General features: G+C 43.3%; 2 protein-coding genes across 3 annotated transcripts; both read right to left on the reverse strand.

Moving 5' to 3' along the window:
- Positions 1-919: 919 nt before the first annotated feature.
- On the reverse strand, positions 920-15,001 carry LOC148885917 (retinoic acid-induced protein 3). 2 transcript variants are annotated; one of them, XM_089019284.1, is made up of 5 exons: positions 14,727-15,001; positions 7,936-8,020; positions 4,193-5,366; positions 2,464-2,519; positions 920-2,215 (listed from the first exon to the last, which is right to left on the reverse strand). In XM_089019284.1, the coding sequence occupies exons 3-5, from the start codon at positions 5,316-5,318 to the stop codon at positions 2,126-2,128; spliced, it is 1,272 nt and encodes a 423-aa protein (XP_088875410.1). In that variant the 5' UTR covers positions 5,319-5,366; positions 7,936-8,020; positions 14,727-15,001; the 3' UTR covers positions 920-2,125. The 2 variants fall into 2 exon arrangements, with proteins under 2 accessions (XP_088875410.1, XP_088875409.1); XM_089019283.1 differs by lacking the exon at positions 7,936-8,020.
- A 2,860-nt stretch (positions 15,002-17,861) lies between these two features.
- Positions 17,862-20,639, reverse strand: pde6hb (phosphodiesterase 6H, cGMP-specific, cone, gamma, paralog b). Its single transcript, XM_089019145.1, has 3 exons — positions 20,482-20,639; positions 19,726-19,874; positions 17,862-18,630 (listed from the first exon to the last, which is right to left on the reverse strand). Exons 2-3 carry the CDS (start codon positions 19,866-19,868, stop codon positions 18,513-18,515), a joined length of 261 nt encoding a protein of 86 aa, XP_088875271.1. The 5' UTR covers positions 19,869-19,874; positions 20,482-20,639; the 3' UTR covers positions 17,862-18,512.
- Between the last annotated feature and the right edge of the window lie 323 nt (positions 20,640-20,962).

Raw genomic sequence — 20,962 nt, forward strand, 5'->3', positions numbered from 1 at the left:
GTCTTCCACCCATTTGTATTCCACTGCTTAGGTTGTTCGGGGTCACTGGTGAGCTGATAGTTAACCTATTGGATTTGCAATTTTATTATATAGCATAGACGTTACGTTACGCAAGCGGTATTTTTGAGATCTTTTGACCAGTTTTAAACATCAATGACCCGAATCGAATGCCCGAAGTCAACTAATTTTTTGGGGGGTGAATAGACGTGGAGTCACCAACCAGTGGTTCTTAGTCTTGTGAGAGGCACCGAATCCCACCAGGTTCATATGCTCATTCACCGAACCCTTCTTTCAATGACTGCCCACTAACTGCAGACGAGACTGAGGGGTGGACCTCTGCCCCGGAGGACCCACCGAACCTCGGACTCACCAAACCCCTAGGGTTCGATCAAACCCAGTTTAAGAACCACTGCGCGAGCCGGTGATTTTGTTTTAGGGTCCCGTAGCACGGGAAATCCTGCTGTGGGAAATGGTCAATGTCCGGATAATTTGTACCGCCCACCCCTCAAATAATAATAATTACAGATATATCCGTTCACCTACACACGACAAGCAGAAAAATGACACCATTGTTTGTTAAAAGTCAGAAGATACTTGAACCTGCACCTGCGCAAAACATTCAGTTTACTGCAAGTGGATCGCCCTACTACCACCGCCGCCGCCCCAAGTCAGACAGGATCATGGTTCTTTCCGTTTATAGATATAGGCCAAATGCAATGTCTGGAATGTTATGGTGGTTTGTAGCTCTTTTCGTCGTGTTTTTATTTATTTTTTATCGGACCGTGACTGTGGAAAATGCAGTTTTTGTGTGTGTGCGCGAACAGTGTCCCCATGTGGTTGAATTGCTGCATTACCATTGTGAGGACTGCTCTCTTTGCACCATTGGCACGGTTTGTTTGCGGAAGAATGACGCTTAAGATATTCAGAAGCTTTTATTGACAACAGTAATGCGTCTTAAAGTATACATACAGCGGCCAGAAAGTTTTGCTTTTACTTGCGATACGTTAATCAATGAGAATCTAATCTTGTGCCTGCCTGTCTGCTTTTTTTCTAATGTCTACTGACTGACAGTTTTTCACCCGAGGGACTTGGTGAGAATCGTATGCGCACCTTGCGTTTGTGACGTTGCTTTCCAACCGGGGTGCCAAATTTGTCACGGGCCACATTGTAGTTCGCGTTTCACTTGGAGGGCCGTTTTGAAACTACAAGTGTGGGTCTCTTTCGCTTGTAAGCACGCCCAAAGCCTCGGAACGCACGTCGTTACCCCCAATGCCTCGCGAGACGGAATTTCAACGTTATAAAAACAAAATGGCGCACAGGGGCGTCAATGAGTTCGCATGTGGCACCGACACACTCAACTAGCATCATAAATCGGATTTATTCTCCATTGGCTGCGCCGTTCACGACGACAAAGAAGGTAACATTCCCCTGTCTGGGATCATTTTGAGCAGACCTCTCCTACAATGCTACTACAAATGACAATAACCATTGCAAACGTATCATGTAACTACTACTGTGACAACACGGTGTATCCCCAGTTTTAATGTCTTCCACTTGCTAATATTTTAAAAGGCGAACAAAGTGTAAACTTTGTTCTAAAGAACTTGGTTACCAACAGAACACCTTTCCCTCAACACAATGAATGAAAGGCGTGTCTTGTTCCTTGTGTGTGTATCAATGTCGAAAGCAAAGCAGTTATTCTTCAAGTAACACATGCACATTCATTCGCAAAACAACTCCCTGCCATTTTTGCGTAAAATGATTAGGGCTTGCGAAGACAAAATATAATAAAGTGGTTCGATTCTCAGTTTTATCTCACAAGTCTGACTTTATTCTCAGAATCCCGACTTGAATTTCAGAATTCAGACTTTAAAGTGAGCGCTGTCGCTTCAAAGTCAGAATTCTGAGATCCTCATTACTTTTCAGGTTTGCATTGAGATGCAAAAGCATCTTGAATTATGACAAGAACCATTTGGAGTTGATGGGATTCTGTGTGATATTATTTATATTCATATTTGGGGTTTTCTAATCTCAGATGGAAATTGGTCTCTACAATGTACAATGTTTTTTTTTTTGCGTCCCAAGTAAAAGAGCATTTGTTTTATATACATTCAAGAAAGAGAATTTAAAATTGTCCATAATATTCATCGTATGGTTCTCTGTAGTTGGTGCTCTGAGGGCGAGGAATGCTGTAATCTTTATTGGGGTCAATTTCCTGCAAAACACACGCACACACACACACACACACACACACACACACACACACACACACACACACACACACACACACACACACACACACACACACACACACACACACACACACACACACAAAACATGACTGTCATTACGGTAACACTTGTTAAACAGTGCTGTCATGAAGCATATGGTGTGATTTAACAAGGGAAGGTCACAGTGCGCATTTGCATCTAAGTTGCTGAATCCTGACAGTTTATTACTTACGGTCATAGAGAATCCGGACTCGTAGGGCGATCGCAGTTTTGGATCGGATCGCCCGCCTAAAGGGAGAAATGTCACACATGAGCAAATAATCTTAAATGCGTATTCACTTCATGCTTGCGATGAAAAGGTTTCTTCAGTCGTCATCTGGACTTCTTTGAAGGTGTCGGACGTTTCGCTTCTTATCCAAGATGCTTCTTCAGCGAACTCAAGTCTTAATGGTAGTATCGGCCCTATATATATATATATATATATATAGTAAAGTCTCGTTATATCGATATTCTCGGGATTTAGAAAAAATGTCGATATAACCGTACTGTCGATATATCAGAATCATCTTTATTGCCAAGTATGTAGAACACACAAGGAATTTGTTTCCGGTAGAACACGCTGCACTAGTATCGTCGTCAAAAACACTGCTAAGTGGCACTATACAGTTCCATTTTGGCTACTGTTGAAAGAGTTCAAAGAGTTAATGGCTTGGGGGAAGAAGCTGTTTAAATGTCTGCTGGATTTGGTGCGCATGGATCGGTAGCGCCTGCCTGAGGGGAGTAGCTGGAAAAGGTGGTGGGCAGGGTGCGGAGTAGGATTTTCCGCGCCCTAGTTTGGATTCTTGCAGTGTGCAAGTCCTCGAGAGTGGGTAGGGCGGTGCCAATGATTTTTTCCGCTGTCCTAACTGTCCGTTGAAGTCGGATTTTGTCCATTTTTGTGGCGGCCCCGAACCAAACGGTGATGGAAGAACACAGGATGGATTCGATGTGGGTGAGAGATGTTCCCCCAATGTTGCCTCAAAATGGCACATATAATTCTTTAATCGATTGCAAACATGTATGCCATTGTTGAAGACGGTAGAAAATGTCGTCTGCTACACACGACCTGGCGTCTGAAAATGAAGATGGCGTCTGCTACACGGCCGTGAGCTGGTCACGTAACAAAGTCACGGTCACCAAGTCACGTGACCAAGTCGACCAATGGCGCGACCGATACAGATTTCGATAATGGTGGTACTGTATAGAAACCCCGAAGCAAATACCGATTCACAGTAAGTATCTTTTGTATCGATATAAACAGCAAAATGGCCGCGGAGCGGGAGATGAAAAAGAGCACCGTAGTAACCGGATTATCGTAAAAACCACGAATCGTACTAAACGGAACTAATTATACATAAAAAAAACTAGAAATGTGTAGGTCCTTGCTCTCAGGTTGGGGGGAGCAGAGGACTACTCCTTGCGGCTCCACTGATTGTTCTGACTAACGACTGGCCTGATTACCCCACTTGCTCCAGTATCACCTCATCAGCATTACTAATCCTATGTTGCCTAAGCAGGCTATTGTACGAACGATACAAATTTAACCTCACACCTCCATATCGGTTTAGTGAAGGATTTAGCTGTTTTATGTAAATTGCTTCTTTTCCTCCCCTTTCAAACCATCTATGTTCTTTCGCTAAGATTTTAACCTCATTGTCGTCAAATGAGTGGTTGCTAGCTTTTAGGTGCATATGTGCTGCCGATTGAGGCCCACTAGTATTATCCCTGCGATGCTGACAACATCGAAATACTGCATTTTACTGTAACACGTTTTGTTTTTTAGAATATCGCCTGAATAGGATTTACAGAATAATCTGTGAATGCCTGCTGTGACCATCACCTGGTGTTGATTCTCTCCCATCCGTATTTGATTCCATGACGGTCAAAAGTCGGAAGTGTTGGAAGTGATGAAGATTTCTTACCTCGTCTCTTTTCCGGGTCGTTCTCGAAGCTTCCGTTCTCCGTTCCCGCTTTGGGACTGTTCAATCCCGGAATATCTGCGCTGGGGCTGGTCCAGCCCTCAAAGCTCAGGGGGAGCTCCCTGGATTTGGCCTCCCCCCTGCACAGGAAGGCAATTTGCGACAAGCCGTGTCCCATCAACAACACCCAGCCGTTGGCGACCAAGGCGGCAGCGACGGTGGTGTCGTCCCACCGCGGCCGCCGGCCTAGTTTGGCGTTCCCTCTGCTGAGCATGGCGATCCACGCCGCCCAGATGCCGGCGGAGAGCAACAGCGTGAGGAAGAGGAGCGCGGCCTGCTGCCGACTTTGCCGGTGGGCGGTCCCCGCATAGCTGTAGTTGTACGCGCAGCAAGAGCGACACAGGACGTTCGTCGACAGTATCAAGCTGATGGCCAGGAGGCACAAGACGTAGATCTGGAGCATGACGAACTCGTCTTGGCTGTACTCGCACGGCTTCTTGTCACGCACCAACACCAGGATGAGCCACTCGCTGGAGATGATCACCTGGACGGTGAAAAGCCCAAAAGCCATGGCAGGCTCGCCCCAGCCTCGGGCGGCGGCGAAGCCCAGCAGAGCCAAGCAGCGAGCCAGCAAGCAGGAAAAGGCCAAAGCGAAGAAGACGCCGAAAAGGAAGATCCTGGTGGGGCACGTCTGAGGGCTGAGGCGGATGATGAAGGAGAAGGTGGTGGCGAAGATCCCACCCGTGGCCAACAAGAACGTGGACATGCAGGCCACCGTCCCTCCGATGTTGCTGCGTTGCTGCCGTAAGAAGACGCAGACCCACAGCGACCAGACCAGGAGGCCAAGCAGGAGGAACACGCTAAAGAGGAACCCCGAGGAGGCCAACGTTTCCACGATGATGCCCCACATGGCTTTGCGGTCGCACAGGTAACGATAGAGCGGATCCAGTCCTGGTCGGCAACCCAAAACAGTCTCTGTGAAGTTGCCATTGGAGGAGGAAGCGCTCCAACTCCCGTTGCTGACGGTGTTTGTTGACATTGACTGAGTCAAACACGTCGGAGGGATGCCGAGGAGGCAGAGGAGCGCCAACGCCAACTTGTGATCCTCCAGTAGAACCGCAAGACTCATTTTGAAAACGCGGACCGGGAATTTGCCGTCCGAGGACTATTTTCCCTCCTGAAACGAAAACACAGACTCGAGTCAGTCAAGCGAGAGGAAAGGTAACAGAGGCAGAGGAAGGACGCAAACATGTCGGAACAAGGACGGAGACGGTTTTGAGCAAGGCCCATAAGACGACATTGTTCCCCTTTCACGTGACCTGTTCGTGTTCAGCTCGAGACTCGTCAAGAAGTGAAAATTCCCGAGAGCACGCGAGAGTCTGTTGGATATGTGTTGCATCGCAGTTTGGGGAGGCTCTGAAAGATGCTCTACCCAGATAGTCGAGTACTGGCAAATTTCACTTCCTGCTAGCTTGTGAGATGGCCTTTGTTTTGTTTTGGTAAGATGAAATTTGTGGCTCATTTGCATTACTGCATTGATATGACCAAGGCTGTCAAAAACAATGTGCTACCCCCTCCTCCTCCATCCTTCCGCCGCATTGAATGAAAACAAATCCTTCTTTTAGTGTTTTGTTTGGATCACATGTAGAACCAAAGCCAAAGGTGGCCATTTTAGACAAGCTAAGATGGCTGCCAGGCAAACACAGGTCAGATGAGGCGAAACGTCCGCATGGCTCCGAGGGAGTCTGCATTCCACCTGACTTCTTTTGAGAATAATAATAATACATTTTATTTTAAGCGCCTTTCAAAGCTCTCAAGGACACTTTGCAGTCACAGACAAGCATAGATACTATCATAAATAAAATACAATTACAAATAGAAACGAGATAGAGCTACACATTTAAAACAGATTCCTATCTTACGGACACTGTATTGTCGGTGTTCAAATACCTGACATGTTTCGCCGTCTACTTCCTCTGACGAAGGCGGAAGTAGACGCCGAAACATGTCAGGTATTTGAACACCGACAATACACTGTCTGTTTTAAATTAGATATCTAGTAGACAGGGTGAACTTAATACAACTAGAGCTACGCAGAAAATGCAATTTTAAATAGGTGTCTTTTGAGATGGGATTTGAAGGTGGGAAGAGAATCGATGTCATCAATGTTGGGAGGAAGTGAGTTCCAGAGTTGAATATGGGTGCTATGCAGTGGCGGGCCGTTCATGTCACTCCTAGGCCTTCAGTACTTCATCTGAATCAATCAGCTGCGAGTGTGGTGTGATATTACTACACGTCCACTAGAGGGTGCCGTTGACCAGGAAATAACTTGTGACTTGAAGAAAAAAAAGTAATTAAACTGTTCACATTTTTACTATAACCGTGTGGATTCATGATCTCATAAAATTGTAATATTATTTGCTATTTTTGCTAGCTTCGGAGCTGTCCAACCTGAATGATTTCCACCTATTCTTGAAAAGTCCGTTTTTAAAATGGCTTTAACAGTATACAGTAAAGTGTCCTTGTATCGATATCGGTTATATTGATAGTACTGCTTATTACGATACTATTTTCAATACCCGGCAAATTTCTAGTCTTTTATGTATAATTAGTTTCGGTTAGTATGTTAATCCGGTTACTACGGTGCCCTTTTCATCTCCCGCCAGCCAATTTGGTCTGCTTATATCTATGCAAAAGCAGCTTAAGCTGAATCGATATTTGCTTAAGGATTTCAATTCAGTACCATCATTAGCGAACTCTGTATCGGTAACACCGTTGGTCACGTGACCAGCTTTCATGTCTTGCACTGTGTAGCAGAGCTGCAATAGCATCGGAAAGTCTTATCACAAGAAGAATCTCTGTAATCACCAGCGCCCCCTGTCATGAGGCAGGAGAAGTGTGTGCCTCACCTATTCACACAGTTTCGATAAAAATAAACACTGTATTACAAATTTTATAATGTACAGTGAATGTACATTATATACACCAGCTGAACTGTAGACAGCATGCAACACGGTTCTCGGACAAAAAGCTGTTGTTACGTCACAGCTGCGCGCCGGCATTCTATTCAGGCACTCGAACGTCACGTAAGTTATGTAAACGTTGCAGTTTTGGTTTTTCATCCATGTACAGTATTTAATTGTGTTGCATCTAAATAGTAATGCGGTCTCACTGCAGAGCAAGTATTGCGCAATACATGGTGAGGCTCAGCCGGCTGCTGCCTCACCACTTCTCTACTTAGTATTTGAACGGTAAATTTGAAAATTCAGTGATTTTGAAAAAAAAAATTGTGAAGTTAAATGGAAAAGAAATGTAAAGTACAAATCACTAAATAAATATAACTGTTACATTTATTTTTTCATTTGATATTTCCATGATGACAGGTGAGGCACGGCCTCACCTGCCTCCCCTGACTGCACGCCACTGCTTCTTATACAGTATACAGTTGTTCAACACCAATTGGGGAAATGTAAGAATTGTGACATCGGAACGAAGTACAAGGCAATAGTGGCTGTGGAGGAGAATTCTACAAGAGGCAGATCCTCCATTGCCAAAGAGTTTGGCGTGCCGCAGAATACTTTATCAACATAAGTAGTGCAAACGTTGCAGTTTTTGTTTTCCATACATGTGTTTAAAGGACAACCGACGTCTCTGGACAAGTTGTGTCCATAATTTGTAAAATTGCTTCAAATGACTTCTACTGAGCGTATTTTACAGAGATTCCACCGCATAGAGCTATATTTTACCTTTTAAGACTCGTGCTGAATATTCCGGAAGTCTTTTTGTTGAGTTGGTGACGAGTCCGTACGTGACGTCACTGGAAGAACGCCCCTGAGCAAAGAAGAGGACACAAACCTCCTTGTTGCTCGAGAAAGAGCCAGAAGAGGGCGTACAAGCTCCATATAAGGAATTTATCAGCCTGTGGAAACAGGCTGATAAATTCCTCACAGGGGGTCGGTGGCCATTTTCTGCCTCTTTCTGGGTGAGACATTTCCCCCCCAATGTTGCCTCAAAATGGCACAAATAAATGCTTTAATCGACTGCAAAAATGTCTGCTTTCCTCTTCAGAACTATTTGAATCATATTCATCACTGGATGTGTAACAAGAAAGCATATTGTCCGAATCTGAAGCCATTGTTTTGATTCTCCAGCAATGCAAGACGTCTTGGCGTGACGTCACGAAGTGGGGGCGGGACTTTCTGAAAATGCCCAATTCGCAGCTCAATTTTTTGCACATTTTGGACACTTTAAGTCATTTTTATTGGTGTTTTGCGCTTGAATAAAAATATCACACTGCGTGTTTTGGGTATTTTAGATGCTATAAAACGTTTTTCTGATGTCAGTTAGGAAACAAAAAAAATGTCCTTTAATTGTGTTGTATTCAGATATCTTTATCGCTTGCAATAATCACTTTTTTTCATACAGTATGTACATGCTGGCGTATAGAACAATGTCGAGTGCTACTATTGCAAGATTGCGTGATGAAAATAAATGATGTTTTTATTTAATGCTTAAATGTATTTTTCACTTCACTACAGTACAAAAGCATGCTAGATACGCAATCCATGAACTCAAGGAGAAAATGACATGCCATATCAAACATCCCCCATTTATTGCCCACTTTTAATGCAGTTTGACGCAGGATCGCATATATCGATAGTCTGGTTATATTGATATTTTTCCGACTCCCGACATTATCGATATAAAGAGACTTTACTGTATCTGCAACCAAATCAATTTCTTATCCTCCCTCAGCCATTGTGGCTTGACAAAACTGCTGTTAAATCAACACAAAAAATGTACATATGTACAGCGATACCTCGGCTTACGAACGCTTTAGCTCCCGAACTTTTTGCCTTACGAACGTTAAATTTGCGAGAATATCATCTTGCCATACGAACTATTTTTCGGGAAACACACGGAGCGCCACAATGAATGATGTGCCGTTTGCAAACGAGCCCGTTCTCCTAACAAGGAGCTAGAATGGCTGGCTTTTTTTTTGTCCTCTATTACCCCCCCCCCCCAGTCTTTGGTTAAAGCAGCACGTGATTAGTCAAGATCCGTGGTAGACGAGGGAGGGGACCCACGCGGCAGTGAGGGGCGAGGGGGACACCGAGCAGCACGTAAAACAGATGAAAGAGAAAGAGTGAGAAAATGGATAGAAAACAGTGAAATTTGGACTTGTTACAACTTTACTGATAGTTCAAAGGCAGAGTGTAGACTGCAAGGTTAAAATATCCCATCAATCAAGCTCCACAAAGAACCCGCACAAGCCATCTGTACATATTGAACAGAAAAGACAAGCAAGAGAACCAGCTATGAATGAAGTGTGTAGCGTGTCTGCCTGCATCTGTTGCCGTTGCAATGTCACAACTTCCAAGATGTGCGACCCAGAGCTCCTTGAGACACATTATGTTCAAAGCTATCAACCCAGCGAAGAATACAATTGATGATAACTAAGTAAAATTATTGCTGAGAAAGCACGCCAAATTCACTTGTCAAGAGGCAACCTGGAAGTTTGGCATCCATTCCATTGATGATTTCAAGGCTAGCCACGGATGGTTCGAGAACTTTAAGCGTCGTACAGGGATTCATGGTGTCATTCGTCATGGTGAGGCAGCCAGTTGTGACGATAAAGCTGCTAAAGCTTGCAAGGGATCATTCCTCAAGATGGTGGAAGAAGAAGGCTACGTTCCTCATCAAGCGTTGCATGCTGATGAAAGCGGCCACTCCATTCCATCAAGCCATCAACGACCATCGCATAGGTACATAAAACCACTTTATTAATAATCATATTTTACATGGTTTCTTATGGGAAATTTATGTTTGGAAGACACACCTTTCGCCTTACACACACTTTCTGGGAACCAATTAAGTTCTTAAGCCAATGTTACGAACTGTACGAATTCTCGTATTTTCATTCGTACTTAACTCATCCACTGCCGTTCACAAGTTTATTTGGGAATTGAAAATATGACGCAGAGCGCCATTCCTGAATTTGTTTGGGTTTTTTGTTTTTTCATGCTTGGGTGCCGATAAAACGCTGGCCATGGCCTCTGGCAATGTATTTTTTCTTTTCCAAAAGGGGCAGCCCCCATTTTCCTTTTTTCAATGTCAGCGCTTTGTTCCATATATGTATTGCATTGTATTTTTCGGGACAGACCTCATTTCAAGCTCTTATAACTCCAGACCCATATAATTTAGGAATTAACTTTTTTCCTGGTGAAAGAAGAGAGTCTAAGGTTTCTAAGGCTGGATTTAATGTTTATGTACTGTATTTAATAAGAATTCATGGCCAAAATATAATTCACATAATAATAATAATACATTTCACTTATAAGCGCCTTTTGAAACTCAAGGTCACTTGACAGTCAGAGGATAAGTTTTTCTGTGTTAGGCTAGCAGAGAAGACCTAGCAGGCCCTAACGGCCCACCACTGATACTGCGTCATTTCACGCTACCACAGAAAAAAGTTGCCCATTTTCCGTTAATGTGATGAGCAACCGAGCGCAAAGCGGGAGAAATGATTTCTGGTCTCTAAAAGTGAATTGGCTTTATTTGCCGCCACAGTGTTTTGAAGACAAATTCATCGTATCCTTTTCAGAATAAATTATTTCATGCAAGTCAAGTCTCACAATTAAATTGGCAGCCTCCAGATTTTGACCACAATACACACTTTATAAAACAACTATTGAGACAATACAGACAGTTCATTTATAAGGTGAAACAAAAAAAAGGTAAAAAACAAAATACATTTTTAGACTAATTGAATGTATAAATAAACAACGAAAGCATTTTTGTGTTTTATTTACTTCCAATGTAAACATTTGTAACACTCGCACTCACATTATTTAACACGCACCACAGTCTCGAGTACGAAAATCTCCCGATTTATGATTTCTGAAACTTAACATGTATCTCGGAATATTCAGAAGAAGGGGGAGCGTCAGCGCAGAGCGCTGATGCGTAAGTGGAACTGTTGCCGCTTGGAATTGAAGCGGATTTAGGTGAGACAATCTGTTTTTGTCAATGGATGCTACAGTTTCGTGTTTCTTTTCAACATTTAGCTTTTAGCATACGTGTACATTCCACCATGACGTCCCTGATCCACTGGTGAAAAGGACGCTTTAATCATCGCCTTTTTCATCGAGAACAAAGAGGGTGCAGAAAGTGCTAATGATTGAAGACTGTCTGTTTTTTGTGTTATGTCACATAATTTGTTTTTTTTTGTTGTGGCCGCGAGAGTGGCTGCCTTTACAGCAGCTCCTGTATTTTGTTTTTTCTGCTGTGAAATGTAAATTACTCTGCAGTGAGACAAATAAAGGCTTTTCGAATGTCATTTTTTTTTTTTCATCATGTTTGGGGCCACCGAAAAATGGACAGTGGGTCCCAAATGGCACCGGGAGCCATTGTTTAGAAACCCATGTGATATTTGAGCCGTTTTGAGCTTTGTATCCGGTGTTGTCGGATCTCTTAATACCTCGTGAAGGTAAATACATATTCAGTATGTCCCCGTCCTAAAATCAAGGCTCCAGAAGCTGCCTTAAAGGACAACCGACACCTTTTTTTGTTTCCTAACTGACATCAGAAAAACGTTTTATAACATCTAAAACACGCAGTATGATATTTTTATTCAAACGCAAAACACCAATCACCAATGACCTAAAGTGTCCAAAATCTGCAAAAAATTGAGCTGCGAATTGGGCATTTTCAGAAAGTCCCGCCCCCAGTTCGTGACGTCATGCCAAGACGTCTAGCATTGCTGGAGAATCCAAACAATTGCTTCAGATTCGGAGCAGATGCTTTCTTGTTACTCATCCAGTTATGAATATGATTCAAATCGTTCTGAAGAGGAAATCATACATGTTTGCAATCGATGAAAGAATTTATTTGTGCCATTTTGATGCAACATTGGGGGAAAATCTCTCACTCAAAAAAAAAGAGGCACAAAATGGCCACCTCCAGTGGCCACCTCCGTTTCCACACGCTGATAAATTCCTTATATGGAGCTTGGACTCCCTCTTCTGGCGGCTTTTGGGTGCAACACGGTTCTCAGACCAAACATGTGCAGCAAAATACATTGTCGTGATTGAAGGACTGCGACAATGTGTCTTTTTTCGGTCAGGGGGCGGTCACGTACGGACTCGTCACCAACTCAAAAACAAGACTTCCTGAATATTCAGAGTGAGTCTTAAAACGTAAAATATAGCTATATGCGGTGGAATCTTATTAAAATACGCCCAGTAGAAGTCATTTGAAGCCATTTTACAAATTATGGACACAACTTGTCCGGAGACGTCGGTTGTCCTTTAAAGTGTCCAAAACTACTTCAAATTGAACCCGGAAGTGGCCAGTTTCAGAAGGTCCCGCCCCCTTGTTCGTGGTGTAACGCCAAGACGTCTTGCCTTGCTGGAGAATCAAAACAATATGCGGAGAATATGCTTTCTTGTTACTCATCCAGTGATGAATATGATTCAAATAGTTCTGAAGAGGAAAGCAGACATGTTTGCAATCGATTAAAGAATTTATTCCGGTCATTTTGAGGCATCTGGAGCGAAATGTAGTGAAAAACTCTTTAGTACTCACAGTATCCAAAAAAAGGCAGAAGAGGGCGACAAAGCTCAGTGGAAATTGTCTCCTGGGACGTTTTGTAAGCGAACATCAAATACACTGTAGAACAGGGGTGCTCACACTTTTTCAGCATACGAGCTACTTATAAAAACTACCAAGTCAAAATGATCTACCCACGACAAAAATGCCAAACATAATTATTTTCAAATGTTTTAAGGATTCTTTGTATGTACAATGTATGTTGATGTACATTGCATAACTGAATAAGCCAATATTGCACAACACACATAATAACTACATATACATAACATAATAAATAACTATTAACATTTTTTTGTAATTGCCTGAGTTTACTTTGATGACTTGCACTGAATTGAATCAGCCAGGGATGCACAGTCCGGACAGTAGCTGCTGACAGACAGCCTCAAGCACATTTCCAAATAAATGTTCATCATTCATGGTGGAACGCTATTTGGACTCAATGATCTTCATGTAGGAAAAGGCTGACTCACATAAATCAGTGGAGCCGAATAATGCAGTCAAGAAGGGAGCACATTTCCTCAAGTTGGGGTACTGTTCCTGTGTGAGTAAGTTACAGAACTGTCCAAGTCTCTGAACAAGGAGTCAGCTGCTTCAACGAATGCTTCTTTTACCATCTCTCCGTTTTGGAAGGACTTAATGTTTTTAACATCCGGAAAGATCGATGAGAAGGTTTCTTCAGCCGTCATCTGTACAAAAGTGAAGGTTTCGGACGTTTCGCCTCCTATCCAAGAGGCTTCGTCAGCGAACTAAAGTCTGACTGGTCGTATCGGCCCCATTTATATATCCCTAATGTCCAGACCTGGTGGCGCCGGACACAGCTATGATAGGTCCCTACTCTCAGGTTGGGGGGGGCGCGGGACCCCCCCCTGTGGCCCCACTGATTGTTCCTACATTCCTGACTAACGATTGGCCTATTACCCCCACTCCCCCCGGTATCACCTCATCAGCATAACGACCCTCATCAGCATTGCGAAAGTTGCCTAACCTGTTTTGCCTGAGCAGGCTATTGTATGAACGATCCAAATTGAACCTCACACCACCAGACCGGTTTAAAGAAGGATTTTGTTGTTTTATAAGAATCGCCTCTTTTACCCCCCTTTCAAACCATCTATGTTCTTTCGCTAAGATTTTAACCGGAAAGATGCTTCGGTGGCGACTTTCGCTTTTGAAGTATGTTGAGTGAAAAATGACTGCTGTCCGGACAACTGGGATTTTAGTTCGTCCACCGTTCTCTTTCTCAGCTGGCTTTTCAGCGGGAAGTCAATGTCGTATTTTCCATGAACAGTCCAAAAATGCCGCTCCACATTTTCCCATTCCGTATGAAAGTAATATGTTTTACCCCCTTACTTTATCCAGGTTTCTCACTCATTTTGATCACCATATGTTTTAGCAAGGGCTTAAAATCTGAGGTAATTTGCTGACTAGCTTGTAAATTTTGCTGCCTTTAGCGCCGTTGTTTACGCATGCACGGCGACCTAAAGGTAAAAATTCAGTTCTGAATGGTTGCCCTGTATGTCAATCAAGTGACGGGACGTTTGATAGGCTGACAAATGTTTTTTTTTACTGTCACGCTGCGATCGACCAGTACTACCTCCGCGATCGACGTAATGAGCACCCCTGCTGTAGAAGTCTTGGCGCAACACACAACGATTCACTATCGCGTTATTTATGTGTTTTCCTTCTAATTTCGCCACCAACACAAAGTTTTCAGACCAAACAAAGTACCTTCAGTGATGTACGGTGAGGACTTAGCGTGAGTCTTAAAAGGTAAAATAGAGCTTTAATATGCAGTGGAATCTTTGTCAAATACGCTCCGTAGAAGTCATTTGAAGCCATTTCACAAATTATGGACACAACTTGTCCGGAGATGTCGCTTGTCTTTTAAGGTTACGCAGTAAATTCGGAACAAAAAAGTGACCCTTACCGTTCAATCTTTTGCTTTGCCTTAATCCTTGTTGCAAGACACAATTTGTTGGCGCATCGATGCCTACTCACGTCTCTCAATCGGGACATGTGTCCATCGCACTGGCCCCTCCGAGTTAATGGGGAAACAAATAGGAGGTAGGGACGGCGCGGGGGCCACTGGGAGCGGAGCGTTCACACCCGGGCGCGCTACAAGAAAGCCTCATCCCTTTTCATACTTTCTCCGTCCTGTCTCCCGCCGTCTATAGGTGGGGCTCGCACACCTGGAGGGAATGTGCGCACCCACGTAAAGGGTGTGTGTGTGTGTGTGTGTAGGGGGGGGTCATTCCTGCACGCTTCCTTCTGATTGGCCACAGGATTTGGAGTCATGCTGCGCTCTCTACCTGGAATGATCTGAACATGCCCTAAAAGCAGCGAGGGGCTCAGACGTTGCCATGGTTACACTACCACGACATGAGAGTAACAATCGCCGACTGTTGATGAACAGCCTGGAGGTATGTTGTGTCAAAAAAAAAAAAAAACAGGGCGCTGTTCTCTTACACAAGACCGTATGTCAGCCTTTCACTCTTGTCGGGACAAGTTGGGACGTCAGCCTTAACTCATTCACTGCCAGACGTGCTAAAATGCGTCCACTCCAGTGCCAGGGTTTTTGTCATTGTCACTCCAATTCCAGGACTCACTCACAGAATATTGACTTTTAGGACGACATAAACATCCAATGCAGCATAAGAAACCTTAGATTCTCTTCGTTCATCAGAAAAGATGAGTTCATTCCTAAATTACACGGGCCCGAAGTTAAATGAGCTTAAAATAAGGGCTGCGGTCCAAAATACAATGCAATACATGTGTCTGAAACTCATGACAAAAAGTTAGTGGACACCAGGGCAGACAACTCCGAAAAGTTGCCTGCCCAGTCATAAAGTTGCCTGCCCTATTTTTCACCACTTGAAACACAATAAGACAACTAATCGCAAAAAAACAGACAACATTGTTGCAAAGTATTAAGGATTTTACTTTATTAAGGATGTACAAATGCTCCCTTGCTTAATTGATGGTAAATCTCCCTTGCTGATGATTTTGCTCCAGTTGTCGTTTGTCCATACGCTGTTCGTCATGTTGCACAATGCAATGTTTGCTTTTCGTCGTCTGCTACAAGCAACGTCAACCCCTCTTTCCGCCATGCTTTTCATAACAATGATACATTAGTTTCTTAGTGCCTTTCAAAACTCTCAAGGACACTTTACAGTCACGGGATAATTTACGTTTTGTAGCGTCATAAATTTTGTTAGCTTCTTTTCCATCTTTCTTCTGGGGATGAGGTTCACTGCATCTACTTTGGAAAATGATATGCAAACGCTCGGGAAAATCCGGAAGCACGAAGCAGGCTTCTGATTGGCTGTCGTGCCGAGTATGCTAATTGCCAAACGAACCAAAATTGCAACATTTCCAAACTGCACGAAGATTTCGAAATCGGAATAATTTATTGAAATCTTCGTTCAAAGGTTTGCGTTATTGAATAAAGCAAACGCTTGATATGAAAAAAAAAAACTAGTTTTTTTTTTTCTTTTCTTGAAGAAGTTGTCGGCCACCTGGGCAGAGACCTTTTGTAAATTGTACGCCTGACGTAAAAGTTGCACGCCCCGGGCGTCCGGGCAGGTGTTATTTCAGACACTGGCAATACAGACATATATAGCACTTTAACAACAGCTGAAGCTGGAACAAACCGCTAACATGGAAAAAAATCAAAATCCTGCCAGAGGATTCCTTCCAAAATCCTTGCCAGAGGCTATGACCAGCGCTTTATTGGCACCCAAATAAGAAAAAAACAAAACCCACTCAAAACAAATTTGGGAATGGTGTTCTACGTCATATTTTCAAATCTTGAATAAATGAATGAATGAATGGCAGTGAATGAGTTAAATATTTTTGGGGTGTGTTTTGAAATGGTCAAAGCGTAGCAAATTTGCGACTGTGATGATTCCTTGACTGCATTGGTTGACGTTCCAGCATTGTGTTCGTTGATACGGATGGCGGAGTTTGATTTTGGAAAGCAACCATAGCAACCCAAGTAAGTGCGTGGGGCGAAGGGGGGACTTTGGTGATGGTTACTCATTCGGACAAAAGCTGTGATGTTGTTTTAATCATTAATTACGGTTAAATAACCGAAACCTTGAAAAAGACATGACGCAAACTGAGGCTTTGGGGTTTCTAGGGGGCATTTATGTTTTACGTTTATGTTTATTTATACATCTTACAAGGCGGTGATTCAGAGACGACTAAAAACCACTAAATGACATTGATTTGATATTGTGTGCCGCTCTTCGGGAGATGCTTTGCTGCAGATGGATTACCGTATTGGTCCGAATATAAGACGCTGTTTTTGCATTGAAATAAAACTGAAAAAGTCGTGGACGTCTTAAAATTGGGGTTGAGACCAGGGTTGCTCACACGTTTTTCGGCATGGGAGCTACTTTTGAAATGACCGACTCAAAATGACCTACCCATTATATTTATTGAGAAAAATATTGAGGATTCTTGCAACTTATGTTGATGTATAACCGCTTACGTTGCACAACACTACATAACTCTGTACATCTTTTGCCATTACCAGAGTTCCCTCTGATAACTGGCAAATGAGACAAACACACTTTTAAAATGTCATTTAGAAAAAAAAAGGTTCCCGACCCTCTGCATTATACCGATACAGGACGCTAGACGGCGCCGGATATCATTGAAACAAACCCTGTCATGAACAACAAAAATAAAAATAGCGTTCGCACGAAGAAGAAGAAAAAAAAAGAAAATAATTGAAGAGAAAACAGAGAAACGTAGCGAATATCTCAAAGACCGACCAGGTAATTATTTTCTGTCTAAAAATTAATTTGATGTTCAAAAAGTCTTTTTTTCAAGCTTCTTGTCTTGACAAAAATCGAGTCGTCTTATTTTCGGAGCCATCTTATATTTTGCCCGTACAATTAGCCGGTACGGTTTAAAAATGACAAGTGAGACAGGTGACCCCAAATCCTGAACTCTTCACCTCTTCATCTCTGACGTCGAGAGGTTCTGAAAAAGGCAGACGACGACAGGTCGACAACCAATCGATACGTCTCTTCTGACAAGAAAGGGACACAACGGGTTATGAAAAGGAAGCCATTTAATGCCGACTATTCGGACGCGTCTGTTCACAGTACGTTGACTGTGTTGTGTGCTGGCGACGCGTTTGTCGCCGCGATTTTCTCGAAGGAAGGAGCAGTGCATCTTAAAGGGCGTGAAAAGGGGGCATTGCTACGTTCGCGCTCTCCTCGCACCCTGTGATGTTGACCGTGAACTCGCAAAGCCGTACAATGACGGGCAGCGTAACAAGAAAGGAAATACAAAAGGGTCTCCTCTTCTTTCCCTTTCGGCTTTTCCCTTCAAGAGGTCGCCAAAAGCGTACACCATGAAATAAATATTGACACTTCAATCATCAGCCAAACTAGAAGCAATTCAAACTAGTTTTCATCCCGTTTTCCTCGCGTCCATCGCGTGGGTTTGGGCAGGTGGCACTCTATCATGTAGAGTAGTTGGAGGAGTCGGCAGGAAAGTGGGGCGTCAAGTGTTCTCGTCAATATTTCAGTGTGTTATATACTGAAAACAGTATTATATGTATAATAATATAAAACGTGTGTGATCAAGCGAACCCTCTACTTAGCAGAGTGTAGCGGCAGGTAGGTGACGAGATTAAGGGGGGAACGCCGGCTGCCTCATACTGACGAGCCGAGCAGGTGTGGGCAAGAGGAAAGCAGCTTTAAATGATGCCGTATTTGGCCAGGTCGCTGAGCTCCATGTCGCCAAAGGCTTCCCACGGGCACACCACCGTGATGTCGGTGCCGAGACCCTCCATGCCGGGGATGTCGTCGCCGAAGCTGCGAATGAGGGGCATAATCAACATGGGAGGCAGCGAAGCGTCTCCAAAAATTTAGAGCACTGAATTAAATGGTCAAACTACACAAACCTTTTACAGTGGGAGTTTTTTTGTAATTATAATTTAATAATAATACAAAACTTCATTTGTAAGGCCTTTTCAAAACTCTCAAGGACAACTTTACAGTCACAGGATGCCTTTTTCTGCGAGGGACTTTAAAGGACAACCGACGTCTCCGGACAAGTTATGTCCATAATTTGTAAAATGGCTTCAAATGTCTTCTACTGAGCGTATTTGACAAAGATTCCACCGCATATAGCTAGATTTTACCTTTTAACACTCACGCTGAATATTCCGGAAGTCTTGTTTTTGAGTTGGTGACGAGTCCTCACCCTACGTCACTGAAGGAACGCCCTTCACCCAGAAAGGACATACCTTGCAACACCTCAATGCATTTTGCGGAACTTTGTTTGGTCTGAAAACTTTGTGTTGATGGTGAAATTGGAAGGAAAACACATAAATAACGCCATGGTGAATCGTTGTGTGTTGCGCAACGACTTCTGGAGTGTATGTGATGTTCGCTTCCAAAACGTCCCAGGAGACAATTTCCACAGAGCTTTGTCGCCCTCTTCTTCCTTTTTTTGGGTACTGTGAGTACTAAAGAGTTTTTCACTACATTTCTCTCTCGATGCATCAAAATGACCGGAATAAATTCTTTAATCGCTTGCAAACATGTATGCTTTCCTCTTGAGAAAAATATCAGCCTGCGTGTTTTGGCTATTTTAGATGCTATAAAACGTTTTTCTGATGTCAGTTAGGAAACAAAAAAGTGACATCGGTTGTCCTTTAAAGTACAAAACATTAGCATTGTTTTTTTTCCCCCAAACTGTAGTGACTGATTTAGAACCTTTAAGATCTATCCGGAATACATTTTAATGAACCGTAATGGAAGTTCAATATTAAATTTTTCTGTATTTCAGCACAAAGTTAATGTTGAAACTGCACACAATGTTTCATTGAGCTTTGAAAGGCGCTTACAATGTAATTGCTAGCATTGTTGCTAGCATGTACTAATCTATTTTTATTTGACCCTTACCCTTTCTGGCCTGGTTTGGGGGCCTTGCTCTTGAATGTGCGAGTCTGCCTCTGCTTGAATTTGGGTGGGCCTTTCTTGGGCGTGGTGGGGCCGGTGGCTCCACCAGGGGCCAAGGCGCTTCCTGCCGGTGGGCTGGCGTTCATTGTTCTCTAAAAACAACAACAACAACAACATTTTTTTTAAACTCAAAGATCACAACCAGTTTTTGTGGCTCCTCGCTGTCCGAGATAATCCCGTGATCATATCTGCGCTAATCTGTCGGGATTATGCAGATGTCTTTCAAGCCCCAGAAGAACTGTAATCCCTTTTCCGCCGAGAAGTAATTGCCCTTCCTGGACGAAAACAAGGATGCAGACTGTCTGCTACATTTCGTGCGGCCGCTCTCAAAATCCAGGTTGGCGAAACAAATTTGAATTGGTATTGAACTCTCATGTCACGTGGTTATGCTCGGAATTGCTGCATGCTATCCGCATCGCGATTAAAGATGTTGGGATTTAAAAGCCACCTGTTTCTGCCACTTTTCGATCCTCTACACCTGTCATGGCCGATTCCTGTTTTGGTTGACAAGATTAACTTGACATGAAGTCTCTTTCATGCCCGGGAGAGCTTTTCATTCCTCACAAAATTGAATTGAAACCCATCAGCATACTTGCTGTCATATTTAATATAACCCGGCTACGAATTGAGACATGTACTAACAATCAATGTTGAGCATAAAGTTCAAAAGCATCGCAATCCCGATGGTTTATAACTCACCTGTTGGAGATACCCCAAGGAGGCCGCCGCTGATCTATATGTGTCTTTTGCTGTTCCCGTTGAGTTTTTATACCTTCATCTCTAATCCTTTCAGGCACCTCTTTCCAATCACGTGGTCACCACAGGTCACCCAAACGGCTGCACCACTCCCTCGGTCTTTGCTGTGCGAACCAAAGTCAGAGGTCAATCTGTAAGGATTTGATCAGGTTTATCCCTCTAAAACCCGAGGACGCCTGTCATGAGATTTGCAGAAAAGAGGAGGAGAAGCTTCAGGTCGTGTTTCTAGTCCATGTGCACCGACTCAGCTGCCACGTGCTACTTGTTCCCCACTAATGTCACCATAGGTGCTTTTATGATCTTCCACATGAGAAGAAACACTTTCGTTTTCAAGAAGAAAAAAACAACAAAAGCAACAACAGTAATCCAATCGAGCAACTGTATGCAAATGATGCCTTTTGAAATTTTATGTACATTTCAAATC

The sequence above is a fragment of the Hippocampus bargibanti genome, linkage group LG17 (assembly GCF_051943395.1).
Source record: "Hippocampus bargibanti isolate YZ-2025 linkage group LG17, ASM5194339v1, whole genome shotgun sequence".
NCBI lineage: Eukaryota > Metazoa > Chordata > Actinopteri > Syngnathiformes > Syngnathidae > Hippocampus > Hippocampus bargibanti.